At 44.3% G+C, this 14,693-nt stretch overlaps 1 protein-coding gene across 2 annotated transcripts in view; it reads right to left on the bottom strand.

Moving 5' to 3' along the window:
• Positions 1-3,297: 3,297 nt before the first annotated feature.
• Positions 3,298-14,693, bottom strand: part of CABIN1 (calcineurin binding protein 1) — a 68,041-nt gene continuing 56,645 nt past the window's right edge. For both annotated transcript variants that reach the window (XM_077307295.1, XM_077307294.1), the window contains exons 34-36: positions 10,308-10,481; positions 8,767-8,981; positions 3,298-7,314 (exon numbers count right to left, since the gene is read on the bottom strand). In XM_077307295.1, coding sequence (XP_077163410.1) covers positions 7,171-7,314; positions 8,767-8,981; positions 10,308-10,481 — 533 coding nt within the window. In that variant the 3' untranslated portion in view covers positions 3,298-7,170. The remainder of the gene's footprint in view (positions 7,315-8,766; positions 8,982-10,307; positions 10,482-14,693) is intronic.

Consider the following 14,693-nt stretch of genomic DNA (forward strand, 5'->3'; position numbering starts at 1 on the left):
CAAAAGTAACATCAACAATAATCTAACTGTGGTTTAAAATCGACACCATTTTAATGGACAGTCAACAACAACGTAACAGGAAAGGCAACATAGATAAGGCCCCGGAGAGGTCAGACTGGTTCAGGCCATGGAGGGGATGTCTGAGGGGACCTGTGGATGTTATTGGTTTGATCGGTCTCAGGCAAATGCCTGGAGAGGAGCTCCCTTTTGCAGGCCCTGCGGAATTGTGGGAATTCAGGCTGGGCCATGATCTCTTCGGGGAGCTCGTTCCACCAGGTGGGGGCCAGGACAGAAAAAGCTCTGGCCCAACATGCAGAGGCAGTTTATGCGTATATAGGGCTTCCTCTGAGGGCTACTGGACTGCTTGCACAAGTTGCCCCTGACAGGATATTATTTTTTAATACATTTTAATGCATCTGTTCTCAAACCTCCCATGTTGACTAGAATACTACCTGACAGACTATCTGTTCCCCCTCAGGAGCGGTATTCTGGCTCAGTGTGTCTAGCCATTTTGAACCTCTTGAATATATTTGATTGTGTCGAACAGCACGTGAGCTTTTGCCCGTGTCAAGAGGAGGCTGCAGTCTGCTCAGATAATGTGAAAGTATCCCACCCTTCATGGTAAGCTGGTGTGCGCCTTGCTGTGTGTGTGCATATAGCAGGGGCTTCCAGTGTTGAGCCTGTGGGCATTCTGGGAATTTCCAGAAAGGGCAGTTTTCAAATTCTCCCTGGAGCTGTAACAGCAGGGACTCCTAGGTTCTTCTGAAGTACTTTCTGCTTCAACCAGGTGGAGGAAAACTGGCTCTGTGCTTTGGGAAAGGACATTGGCACCATATTGGTTACAGACACCGGACTGGCAATGACTAGTCTGCTATCATAACATGGGACCGATGGACCTTGCACACAATTGCCTCTAGGTCAAGGAAGATTTCCATTGATGCCAGTCAGTTAATTGAATATGGCTTCCTTTGAGGACTACCAGTGTTGCCCTGACAGGAGAGTCTCTAACCATAGGCTGGCATTGGTTGCAATCCAAAAGAATAAAGGTTTCTTTAGCGGCATCATCCTGGCAAGATGTTCTAGATTCAATCACTACTGCAGGCAGAGATGTACATGCTGAGGGAGTTTGCAGTGTGATGTTACCTATTCAGTCGAGTCCGAATCTTGGTGATCCCATAGCCCAACTGCTGCCATGATTTCCAATCTTGCTCTTTTTAGTTGCGTAATGTTCTGACGAAGAGTGCTTGCACTCAAAAGCTCATACCTTGAATAAATCTTTGTTGGTCGTAAAGGTGCTTCTGGACTCTGATTTTATTGTGCTACTTCAGACCAACACAGCTACTCATTTGAGGATATTCTGTAGTGTGTGACTATGGGGATGGGTTCCTGCATTATTGCTTACGGCATCGTGGCGCAGTACTAAGATGTTTTGATGCCAGTCTTGAGTTTTGTACGCATATTGAGTAGGATGCTGTCATGTCCAAATGCAGTCCTTCAAGGGGAGCCCTCACTTGCATACAGTTGTAAGATTAAAGAGATGTGGCAGAGTGGCCAAGAGTTTAGGCAGTGTTGCAGTGACATTGTTTGCTTGCAGGGGGACTGTTTTGTTGCATGTGGGGATTCAACTAAATGGCACTGCTAGGGTAAGAAGACGCGTAACGCTGCTTGGGGCAGATGCTGGATCAGTTCTTGCATACTAAAAGGGGCAGGAGGTAAATAATCGGAGTGTTTTTTCACACACACACTGGTATGCAGGGTAGAGTAGCTAGTGAAACATGGATGTAGTGTTATACGATATTGCATGAATGGGATGATTCTGTAGTGATTCTAATCACCAGTTTGGTGTAGTGGTTAGGAGTGCGGACTTCTAATCTGGCATGCCAGGTTCGATTCTGCACTCCCGCACATGCAGCCAGCTGGGTGACCTTGGGCTTGCCTTGGCACTGATAAAACTGTTCTGACCGGGCAGTGATATCAGGGCTCTCTCAGCCTCACCCACCCCACAGGGTGTCTGTTGTGGGGAGAGGAATGGGAAGGCGACTATAAACCGCTTTGAGCCTCCTTCGGGCAGGGAAAAGCAGCATATAAGAACCAACTCTTCATCTCTTCTTCTAATGGGGCAGGCACGTTAGTCTAATGTGGCAAAATTAAAATCCGGCAGCAACCTTAAGGTTAACACAAATATGAATAGCAGCTTGAAGGCTAACATCTGTTCTAGTATGAGCGTGTGGGAGGCACAATGAACTCTAGTTCACAATTCTTTTTACATGAATAAATGTTAGTCTTTAAGGTGCTACTGGACTTCTTCTTTTTGATCCTGCAGGCATGCCTGTTAGGAAGCCAGAGCCTTGGGGGGGGGGGAATGTTAATGCCTCTTAAGGACTGTGGATGTTTTTCTCAGCAGGAGATGATTGTGAGGAAATGCTTCCTCAGTGGCCCAGTTCAAGGGTCCATCAGGGCTGAAGGAAGGCAGCCCTTCCCAGACGGGTGAGGGGGGTTGTTTGTGTGAAGAAACAACAGCTTGAGACTGGAATAAGACCTGAGAGCAGCAGGTACTGCTGTGACGCCATGGGGGTGCAGGATCTCAATCTCTCTGGCAATCTGTAGTGGGGAAAGGGGTCTTCTGCTAGTCAGGCAGCTTCCTTACCTCCACCTGTGCTCTTCTATGTATATGTAAATTAAGCAAATCTTTCAAAAGCAGGGTAAGTCTTCAGTGCTCTGTCCTCCAAAAGGAACAGGGGGAGCAATAGCTATAAAACATCCTAGCACTTGTGTATGTGGGAGAGTGAAAGAACGACACAAAACATGAAAATATGTACACATTTGTCTTATGTGTTGCTAGCAACCGCGAGCCAGCAGGTTGAGAGCGGTGACCTAGAAGTATGAAAAATAAATTAAAATTAGCTACTGCTGCTGTGACAGCCAGCCAAGTGTAGGTAATAGTTCAGGGGTAGTCAACCTGTGGTCCTCCAGATGTCCATGCAAACGCTGGCAGGGGCACGTGGGAATTGTAGTCCATGGACATCTGGAGGACCACAGGTTGACTACCCCTGTAATAGGTAACAGAGGTTCAATCCCTACTTTGGTATGGAAGCTTGGTGGGTGATGTTAGGTACAGTCCTTCTCTCAGCCTAGCTAAGTTCACAGGCTGGTGGTGAGTAGACAGAAGAACCATCACCACAGGGAAGAAAAGCAGGCCATAAACAAACACCGAGAATATGGATTATTTAACACTGTTATTTTGACTGAAACATTAGTTTTTTGAGCAAAACAATCCCCCTTAATTCTTCTGAAGGCTCCTATTCATTAATTTATTTAAAACTTTTGCATGCCACCTTTTTACCCATTTTAGGGTCCTCCAGTGGTGATCAATCAAAACATTGTTTACAATACAGATAGAAAAACTGTTTTATACCTTTCATATATAGAATATAAACATAGAGAAATAGGAGAGAATACATGCCTTTTGCTGCAGGAAGCACAGCTCTCTTCCTTCTGTCAGTTGGCAAGCCTGTGACTGGCTCACTGGTCTTTCGCGGTTGCCCTTCCAGGGCAAAATCCCAGTTCTACTTTTATCAACTTCCCAATTCTCCAGGTGTTTTGAAATAAAGGGACCCCTTTGATCTCATTACCCCCATTGTGGCAACTTCTGTTCTAAATTGCATTGCTTTCTAATATTCATGTCTCCACTATTAATGTATTATGCTCTGATACATCTTTGATCCTGTGGTTCAAATGTGTTCTCAGCTATAAAAAATTCACCTACCATTCCTGTTCTTCTTTACTGAATCAGTTTACACGGTTTCATTTAAGCTACTGAGTCTGTGTCTTTTTCGTTAAGTGTTAACCACTGAAGTCTAAAAGAACTCAGGTGAATCCAGGTAGAATACTTCTGATTGCTGGGTGCTGTGGGAAGCAGGGTTTAATTCCCATCTTCTTTCCTCAGTAGTTGGAAGACGGTGAGGCTTTGCTACCATCTTTATTGACATCTATTGTGCGGGGCTATTATCCTGCATTGGAACACTAGCCAGTCTTTTAATGCAATAAAAAGCTACTCTCAAATCTCCCATTAAAATGCAAATGGCTTTCATTAGAAAGGTCACTCACTGGCTGTCCCACTTTGGATTTATTAGTGCACTAGGTACTGGCAAACACCTTCCATTAACTCTCTTCTCTTGCCTCCTTCTTGCGACCAACTGCCTTTAAAAATCATTAATGGGAACATAAGGGTTTGTTAAAACTGCCTGAGGTCTCCCATGGGATTCCTGCACTGCAATTGGGGAGGGAACTTTACATTGGTTGCTTAATGCTTTCCAGTACACAAAAGTCTTGGGGAGTTTTGAAAGCTCTTTCTGGACCTTGATGGAGACAGAGTCTTCAATCATAGCTAAGCACCTGCTGTCACCATTCAGTGGGGAGGAAATCCAGCAACCTGTCCTGAAAAGGATCTGCCATTTTTAAGGAGTGGCACTATGTTTGGAGCACACAGTACAACTAACACACTCGGGGAAGATTAAAAAAAGGCTTTTACTCATTCATTACCTGCACTGATATAAGGATTCTGCAGGCAGCATGGGCCAAATAGGAATGTGTGGCTGCAGGATCCATAGCAGATGTACCACTGGGATAATGCAAAGAAAGGAAACACTGTCCGGCCTGCCACTTGCCCCTTTCTTTTCAGCTGTACTCCCTACAAGGAGAAAGGTCAGCCCCCTGTATTTTCCCTTGTTAGAATGTGGTATCTGCATGTCTGCATGGCTGTGCAAGGGTGTGCGTGAGAAATGTGTGACTGAGTGTATTTGTGGAAAGGGGGGCACATAGGATGGGAAGTGCTGGGAAGGTAAAGGAGGACAGCTAGTGTGAGTTCACCTTTTCCACTTCACAATGGAATAGGCTGCCTAAGGAGGTGGTGAGCTCCCCCTCACTGGCAGCCTTCAAGCAAAGGTTGGAGACACACTTCTCATGGATGCTTTGGGCTGATCCTGCGTTGAGCAGGGGCTTGGACTAGATGGCCTGTATGGCCCCTTCCAACTCTATGATTCTGTGAAGGTCTCTGCAAAATCTCCCTTCCAGACTTTTTCACTTTTCAATTTGGCTTCTGTTCAAAAGCCAGTAACTAAACCAAGAAGCAAACAGCCTATTATGCAGGAGAAAGCACGAGAGAGCAGGGCTTTTAATTTGTTCAATACTTATTGACCTCACATCCATTTATGGTCAGCTTCCCTTTACTGTGACAGCTTTTTGAAGAGGTGCTTTACAAATAGATCATGAACAGCATCTGAGAACTTTTTAGACAGGCAGGGGCTGGCAGTGCTGGAAAGATTCAGACAAGGCAAGTCACTTTTAATCTCTTTCCAAAACAGTGGTGACTACAACTTTGGCTGAGGCAGGACTCCCCACCCCCACCCCCACATATATTACTAGAGCTACATAAACAATATAAAAATATAATATAAAAATTATAATCAGAGCAAATGCAAATTTTCAGAGTGAGGGTAGCCCCTCTTAAATTTACAGAGTCAGGTATCTTGGAAAAGTCTGTAGTCATCTGAAGACCACAAACTCCTGTGTCAACTAAGATGAGGTCTCAGCATGTATTCTGAAGCCCCCTGAGCCTGGAGTCTTCAGCATCATTTCCACTAGACTGGGAAGACAGACGGGTAAAGCAAGTTCCTCCATCCCCTTCAGCAGCACAGCAGAAGGGAAGGTGGCAGAATCAAGGTATTATGCTGGCTCTAACATGTTCCTCCCTTCTCTCTTTCCCAAGGCAAATATTTAAAGAGAGAGAGATCTGAGAGCTTCTTTAGAGGGAAAGAAATATTTTACAAGGAGGGAAAACAAGAGAAGTCTTCAAACCTCCTTTTTAGGACCTTCCACATCGTTTATGCTTTACAAAACCAGCTGCAGATTCAATTACTATTGAACATAAATGTCTGAAAGGCTTTGAAACCGGAGATGGTTTCTGATATAGTCAAGTTGCCCTCATTATCTTCTTTACCTTCTAGCTGCCGTCCTTCGTTGATACATCCCCAAGGCAGGAACTTTCTTGGCAGGTGAGTTTACCTGGCTTGACTGACTACAAGGCCAGGCAGCTTCAACCGGTATGCATTGGAGTTGTTGGATATTGGGGGAAACAATTCTAAAGACACGGATTTGTCAAATTCGACACGTTGCTATCAATTAGGGTGAGTTTAACTGCTCCCTCTTGCTGACTGGAGAACAAGTTAGCGGATGAGGAATTGTCATTTTTTAAAAAAAACTAGAACCCACTCACTAAATTTGTATCAGGAGCAAGATGTGCTTTTCTCTCCATCTAGTCTTCATCCCTACGTGAGAATTGAAGGTTGGCAGGACAGCGAGTTGTGATGGATGGGCAGTACGTGCACACATCATAGGAGGAGCCTGGAGGCTCAGGTGAACACAGCTTCACTTTATTACAAAAATGTATATTTATATAAAGCTCCGCACTGCACAATTTGTTTAACTCAAATTTCCCCTCCCCCCCCTCCCCAACAAATAATACCCCAGCAAGGAAAGCTCTATGTGTGTGATGTTTGTGACATGTCTCTCTCTCTCTCGTTTTGTGCAGGGTATGCATTCATTATATTACAAAGTTAACATTCAGTAAAAAAAATGCTTGGTTCCCTTTATCATTCCCCATATAAATGCAATTAATCCTTCTGCATTAAAAAAGCCCTCCCCCTGTTAAAAAAAAACACCAGCAGACACTATTAAAATGATATTAAAATCTGCAACATTTTTCCAATGCCACCAAAATATCCTGTCACCCCTTGGCCTAAGCAACCTGGCTGAAGAAACCTGAAGAGGCAGAACCCACAAGTGTTCCCTTCTATCTGGCTGTTTAAGCCAACACTGAGACAAACAAGCCATTGTTTTGCTGAATGAAGCAAGTGATGCAAGGTTTTGGTAGCAGGACCAACCTCTCTCTGCTCAGCCAGCAGGCCAAACTGGGAGGCGAGGGAAGGAGTGAGAAGTGTTGCAGCCTTTCAAGGCTCCGAGATCATGGAGTGCAGAATCCCAGAGAGATTGAGGAAGGACAACCAGCATTTTGAGTGGAGGTGAGGCAACAACTAAGGTCGCAATGGCAAAAGGGGGACAATGTAGGAAACAGGCTGGATAGCAATGCTGCTGAAATGAGGTGGAGCAATATCATACGTCCATATAGTCGTCCTCTTCTTCAGTATCGCTCTCCAGGGAGGACTCTTGACTTGAGGTTTCCACAATCTCCAGAGCAGGCTGACAGAGACTCTCTTTCTTCACATTTGCTGCAGACTGGGCTGAAAGTATAGCAGACTGGCCCGAAAAAGGGAATATTAAAAAAAATAAAATAATTAATTTCAAAGTCTTTCCTTCTAATCCAGAGTCAACCCAGAAGATTTGATGGTGCATATTCAAGATAATTTCCCCCGTAAACACTTTAACTAGCCTTTCATACTTGGCAAAGTTATTTGGGCCTTTTGTGTTCTCAAAGCATACTTATGCTTAGTATTAATTACCAACTGGAACAATGGTTTTTCATTACATAACAGGACATGGAAACTGTTCTGGATTAACAAATGGGGATCTGCTAACACTGATGATCTTGGGCTGGGTGGTGTGGAGATAGCAATGGTGACAGCAGCAGAAGCAGGATCAGACTTCTGGGGCAGTTTATGCAGCTTGAGTTTTTGTGCCTCAGTGCTTTGTTTCTCTGATTGCCCATATCTTTTGGGGGTTTTCATTTGCTATACACGCATTTTGGAGTAGGCCCTGCTGAACACAGTGGGAAGTACTTCTAGCAACACTGCATAGGAAGGATTGGCTTATACCAGGGGTAGTAAAACTGCAGCCATCCAGAGGTCCATGGACTACAATTCCCATGAGACTCATGGGAATTGTAGTCCATGGACCTCTGGAGGGCCGCAGTTTGACTACCCCTGGGTTGTACCACAGACGTATGGAGACATGGGATGGGATTAGACAAGCATTAGAAATAAGACATACTGTCATCTGAAGGGGAGGCATAGGACAACAAAGTTCATAGTTTAAATTTCTTCCTTTCTTGGCTGTTCCCCACTTGTTTCTATCAGCTGGCTCCAGGGAGGTGGCTTACAAAGCAGGTTCTAGCACCTACTCAGCCCAAGCAGTTCAAATAAGGCAGGTGCTCCAATCCACAGAGGGTTACAGAGACTCAAAGACTACAGAGACTCCTTGGGCTTGGATGGGCACATAACCCTTTCTGCTTAAATAATAACCACTTGCCAATGCATTGGTTTGGGAAATATGGGGGAGAGCGGCTGCCGGCTCGCCACATTATTTTATTGGGGGGGAGATAACATTAATCACAAAGAAGGGAACCCACATGAGACCCCAAGGACTGTGCTGTCTGTTCAGAATATACAGTTGCTTCCTTGCTTCGCAGCAAACTGCTTCTAGAACCACGACTATGGCAGATAAATTCTGTCACACTTGAAAAACAGGTCCATAAGCAGACATCAGTACTCAGAAGAAAGTCTTGAGACACCCTGCCTCCCTTCTCCCCTCCACATATAAAAATCCCCCTGCAGCTTGGTTTGCTTCAAATGAATAATCCGAACTCTCCCAGCAAGCCCATTTAGGTCTTTCCTTTGTGAAATGTCACGACAGTGGGTAGCAAAGCAGTATTTGGTAGGGCCTGAAAGACCTATCAAGCATGACTCCTCGGGCTCTGTTTCAAAGGGCACATAGGGACAGACTACTAGTGCTGCTATTTTGCTTCTGAAGTACCTTGAGCTTTTGCTTGGTTTCTTCTGAAATGCTGCCCTTAGGAGACAGCAGAGTAGGGGTTGGTGGGGTGACGGTGATCTCAGGGGGGAATTTGGTGATGGACGACGGGATGAAAAGCTTTGGCATGTTAGCCAAAAGGCGCGATTTTACTCGGCTGCTGTCGGCCTTGCCCTGCTGGCTTTCCAACAGCTGTGGATCTGTCTTGGAACCAGAGGCTAAGGAATAGACCAAATAATTTCTTTTAAAGTCACATAGCTGAAGATCCTTAAAATATAGATATATTAGAAATACCACCCATTATATCTGAAGCCAGAGATTAGCTGTCAAGCCCTATGCAACTCTGCAAATAGGCTAGGTACCTGTGCAGCATCCAAGTTAGCCATACTCATCTGCTTCACTGAGTTCCAGCCTGCCATGTAGCCACTCCCCCCACCCCAATGTTTTGGCCAACATTTCAAAGGTTCTGTCCTCATGGCAGTTCCATAAACTTTAATGGGATTACTGCACAGGAAGAAAAACATGTGCCTTTATTCTAAAACCATTTCTAGTCATGAAAAGTTTCTGGGAGCATATTCCAACCAGCCTGAAGAAAGGGCAAAAAAGAACAATCTAGAGCTATGGAATACCAACGTCTTAGATTTGGGGGACTGCAGAGTGCAGTGTCATCTCCATTCTGAAAAACCAAAAGCTCCCAATGTTAAAAAAAATAACACAGATTACAATCTAAAGCAAGAAGGCCTTGGCAGAGGGGAGGGTGAACTGCAGATATCTGTCTAATCCAAAACAGGTGATGGAAAGACAGAGAGAAAGAGAAAAAACAAAAGAGCTCTGGACAAATATTCCACAATACTGGCATGAGAGGGTATATAACATTTTTCTCTCTTCTGTGACCTGTATTTAGTACCTGTAAAGGGACCCCTCTGTCACATTCTGAGGTGACATGTTATACTGCCTCGTTGCCTTATTTATTTTTGCTGCCACCAAAGTTTCTTGCCTTAGAATTCTTAATTGGACCCAAGAACAGGATAGCTTATATTTGGTAGAATAACAGAATGGTCAAACACTGGCTCTGAGATAAAATGGGATCCTTTAATAAAACTGTTCTTTCCTCTTAAACACAGAGTTTATATAGAAGTAAAATGGCATAATGGCTTCAGTAAAGTTCATAAGTTTCAGATAGGTTTCATCTTTCTCTAGATCCTTAAGTAGACATAACTACAAAGGCTTATTTTCTTACTTGCCATTAGACTACCGCAATTACTACCACAAGAATTCTCTCACTTTCCACACTGTTCACCCACTCAAGTCACTTTTCCCTTTCCATACCCAACAACTTCATCAACTCTGTCCCCCTCAGGGTACAGCTACTTTCCAAGCTTAACACACTTCAATCATCCTTTTCATATTGTAGAGGCCTACATTTTAACCCACAGCCCAATGTGCATATAAAACCCCACATTAATTCAAAAACCACAGGTGGAATTCTCACAGGGTTATAACATTGCAAATTAAGAACTGCTCCACAGCGAGATCCTTCTTACCTAGGCTACAGACCTGTCCTGAGCTTGTACCAGTTGCTGACTCCAACGCCACTTGCCAACGGGTAGGATGGGATGAGGGGGCAACAGTCGCCATCTTCATCTGCTGGCAAAGGCAAGACTCTTGCTGCTGAAAGCCAAGCCCTTCCACAGGCTGATCTGTCTTCCCTTCTTCCTCTGCACAAACAAGATGAGCAAGAGATGAAGGCTTTCTTGACTCTTTCAGAACACGGAAGATTTTTCCCCTTAAGAATAATGATGAGAAGTGAAATCTAGAGGCAATATCACATTTCAATAGAGCACTCTGGACCTTTCACAGAAGATCTGAACACGAGTGTTTGTTCAGTTCAATGGTGCAGCAGGCCAAAAAACCCGTCAATCTAATGTTGCAATGCCTAAGAATTAACATCTCAAATCAGCAGGCAACTGAAGTTCCAGCACTTAGGGAGGAGGGTTGGATTAATGCCTCATTAACATAGACCAAAATACCAAACACCAAGCATGATTACTTCCTGTATTGCTCTGGGGCAGAGCTGGGATGTAAAAGCCAGTGTTCATATGGAGTCCCTCCTACAAAAGACAACTGTAGGCATGGTCTAAGTCAGTGTTAGGACATCTAATGAAGATGTGGGCTTTGGTTCTGCAAGTGCTGAGTTACTGGTGAAGCATCTAAGGACTGGGAGAGTCAAGGCAACTAACAAGACCTCCCGAAATTAGCAGCATATGGAAATGCAAATGGGACATCTTTCTGACCAGACAGCAATACCCCAATGACAAAGGAGGAAATTGCTTAGCACAATGTCCCCCCAACACTCCCTCAGGTAGCCTGCCAAGTCTCTGGGAGGCAGTGGCAGCCTTGGCTTTGCAGTTCCCCAGATTCTTGTGGTTGAGGCCCGGGTTAGGAACCACTGGGGCCCCTCCTACAGCCAACATGTTACCATCATGCGAACCCCCAGTCCTGTGATGACTGGCTGATAATAGGGGTGGTAGGGGGTCTATGCAGTCTTCTTGTGGTTTATATTTTTAAGGGGGTTGGTTTTATTGGTTTTTAAAATCTGTTTTATGTAACCTGCCACAAGTCTATGGAAAGTGTTGGGATAGAAATCGAACAAATGAATGAATGAATGAATTAATTAATTAATTAATCTCTCATGTGAAACATTCATATCAAAGTTTAAATGCATAATTTCAATAGGACTGCCTCAATGTAGCCCATCCACCCTCTTCCTTAAGGTAGTATTTTATACAGGAGTGAGAAATATAGTCCAAGAAGGGAATGACTTCACATTTCAATGCTAAGGAAATGAACAACAGTCTGGGAGTTTCTCTGCCATATCATCTATTTCATAAGTAAGACACAGCACACACAAAGTCTACCAGCATTCTGTGATGTAAAAGATGTGTGCAGATGTGGGACTTCAATCTGAGCTTAAATGTTGTGTGGGAAATCTATTCCAAGTATAAATACAAAAATATCCACTTTTCCCTGGAACAGCGGTTCTCAACCGTCGTAATGCCGCGCAGCTGTGCTCACACATACACAGGCACTCAACAATCTGGAGGCAGCGTGGAGGCAGCCAGTGGCATGGCTCCGCTGCCACCACCACCACCACCACCACCACCACCACCCTGTCCTGGCAACCCTGTGGAAGGGGGGTCAGGCAACCCCACTTGGGGTCGGAACCCCAAGGCTGAGAACCACTGCCCTAGAAGGACATGGGACTTGCAGAGTAAATGGTATTGCACCTAAAACATTTTATTCATCAGAAAGGTGTGCATCAGAATGAGAAGAGAACACAAAACCCTTTGGCTGAAAAACCTGTACAGATGTTCCCACAATTCAAACATTTCACCAAAAATTTCCCTTGGAGATCTGGCCTCCAAGCTCCAGGAATAGTTTATGGGAAGCCAAGAGGAACTCGGAGGCTCATTTTTAAGTGCTGCTCCAGAAGGTTTTCAAGCATCACTTACATCAAAAGGGTTCTCAAGTAATCTTCCAAAATTCATTACCAACCCTGTTCCCCAAGTGTTACAACCTGCCAAACCTCCCTGCAAAACAGATTCACAGGACAGATATGTATAAAGCCTTCAAAATTCTAGCAATTAAACCCCAAAAGAGAAACAGATTTGCCATCATACACCGATTGTTTTTGAAAATGCACGGCTAACCGTAATGGAATGGACCACAGCAGCCCTCAAAGACTTCTCTTTGAAGCAACCCCGTGATATCGATAATTGCCCGATAGAAAAAGGCATTTCATACCTTTCCACATCACCCTGCCTTAGAGAGGAAGAAACAGACTGAAAACAACTCGGCACCAACAGCCCACTTCAGCTTGCTCTGCCACCTCTTCCCACTTGTTGCCAGGGCAACCAGGGTTTGCGGATGCCGATAGTGAGCGCCTAAGTTCACGACTTCATCAGCTGGTGGTTAGTATTCTCACCAACTCGCCTTGAACATCACACGCATCAAGCACACGCACATTATGTAACTTCTGCAAGCCTTCTTCCTACAAATGGCCGGCAACCTAGCAGCATCTTCCTTTCTGTGGCTCACAAAGGACCACAATCACTGCACAATCTTCATGCAATCAGCAGCATTCTACAGTCAACTGTTGAGCTCTCCTAAGGCTGACTGGGGTCATCAGCTGTTGTCAGAATAGGTTGGTTTTATAGTGAAACTAATTCCTGTAGGATGTGGGAGTTTGAACACTCATGCTCTGAACAGCTAGATTGTTTAATGCTACTATGTGTTACCAGCTACTGGCAGGGTGCCTCAGCCGCAGTGCATGCATTAGTCTTACACCTCCAATGTATTACTAAAGGTTGTGCTTCTCAGAGAGAGGAATAACCTTGTTGCAAGGTCACATGTCTCCTTTCTCCCTCCCAGAGTGTTTTCAGTATGTTGAAATACATTTTCTGAAGCTGGCATGAGGAACAGCAGAAACTCAAGGGTTTTACACATCTCCTGTGCCCTTAAATAGTTTACTCTGAGATGTGTCCACTTCATCCGTCCTGGCTACATTTTCAGATAGCCAGTTACCTGTAAGAAGCCGCTGCAGAGATTACGTGTCTTCAAACGTGAAGTCACAATTCTCCCCAATGATAAGAATATTAGCTCCCATATTACATAATAAAACTTTATTTATATATTTATTTATTGCTGCTGAATTCTGCATGACCTTGCATGTTTATCACTTCTGCACCTCAATGTTAATACTCTGGGAGGCATTCTAAAGTCTTCTACTCATGAGACATTCCTTACAATTGCCCTGAGCAGCTTTCCTCGAAATGGCAGCAACCCCCCACAAAACAAAACAAAAAACCAGTCTACACAAATGAATGCATAAAATATATGCACTGAAAAGCATGCCTTGTCCTCTTGAGGTGTCTGCCTTTTTGTGGCATTCCATGCCAGAACATTTGCATTCTTGCAACAACTCATGCAAAAACCACAGACAGATCGACTGATTTATACAATCCTAAACTACATAACCTATTATACAGCGTGACAATAAAGACAAACACCTGGAATCTTTAAACTGGTAACTATGTTGGAACCAACATGCATTTAGAGCTGGCCAAAATGTGAAAGTATCTGAATTTTCTGAAGATCAAGCAAGAAAGACTGGATTTTTCCAGGGAGACAGGACAAATATTTTGCCTTAGGGTACACAATACCCAATAGCAGCACACAAGAGACCACTGTTCTCACTGAGGAATGACTACCATAATGGCTACCATATAGCCGCAAAGGCACACAACAACATGTACTTTAAACTGGAATTTCTATTGCCTTGCACAGGATGCTGGCACAGGATTGGCTGATGCTCCCCCATTCCCAATGTGCTGCCATCAAAAGTCACCTTAACTTTTTCTTAAACTTTGAATCACCATGGATTTCAAGAGCAGCAAAACTTGCTGCCTACCTGTGATAGATATTTGTTACACATGTGAGGGTCTGTTTCTCTGAAAACACCTATCAGAGAGGATTCAGAACTTTCCTGATCAGTTTCTTCTGACTGCCTTATGCAGCTCTCCCAAGACAAAGGCAGAGAATGCCACTAGTGGTCAGGTTGGGGTATATGACCATCCAGATCAGGGGTAGTCAAACTGCAGCCCTCCAGATGTCCATGGACTACAATTCCCATGAGCCCCTGCCAGTGCAGAGGGCCCTTTCTTACATGGATAGAAAACTCTATATGCAGGGCCATATCCTGGGCCACAAAGAATATAATGGCCACAGGAAATCATTCTTTGAGGAAATGCTACAAGTACATAGCTTCAAAATGACTCCTTAGCACTTTCTTGGCTAGCATCCTACAGAATGTTCTGCAACTTCCTGCACAGGTGCAGAATCCTACATGTGGAACTGTAAAAGAGAAAGAT

Source organism: Paroedura picta, chromosome 13 (assembly GCF_049243985.1).
Source record: "Paroedura picta isolate Pp20150507F chromosome 13, Ppicta_v3.0, whole genome shotgun sequence".
In the NCBI taxonomy this organism is placed as follows: domain Eukaryota; kingdom Metazoa; phylum Chordata; class Lepidosauria; order Squamata; family Gekkonidae; genus Paroedura; species Paroedura picta.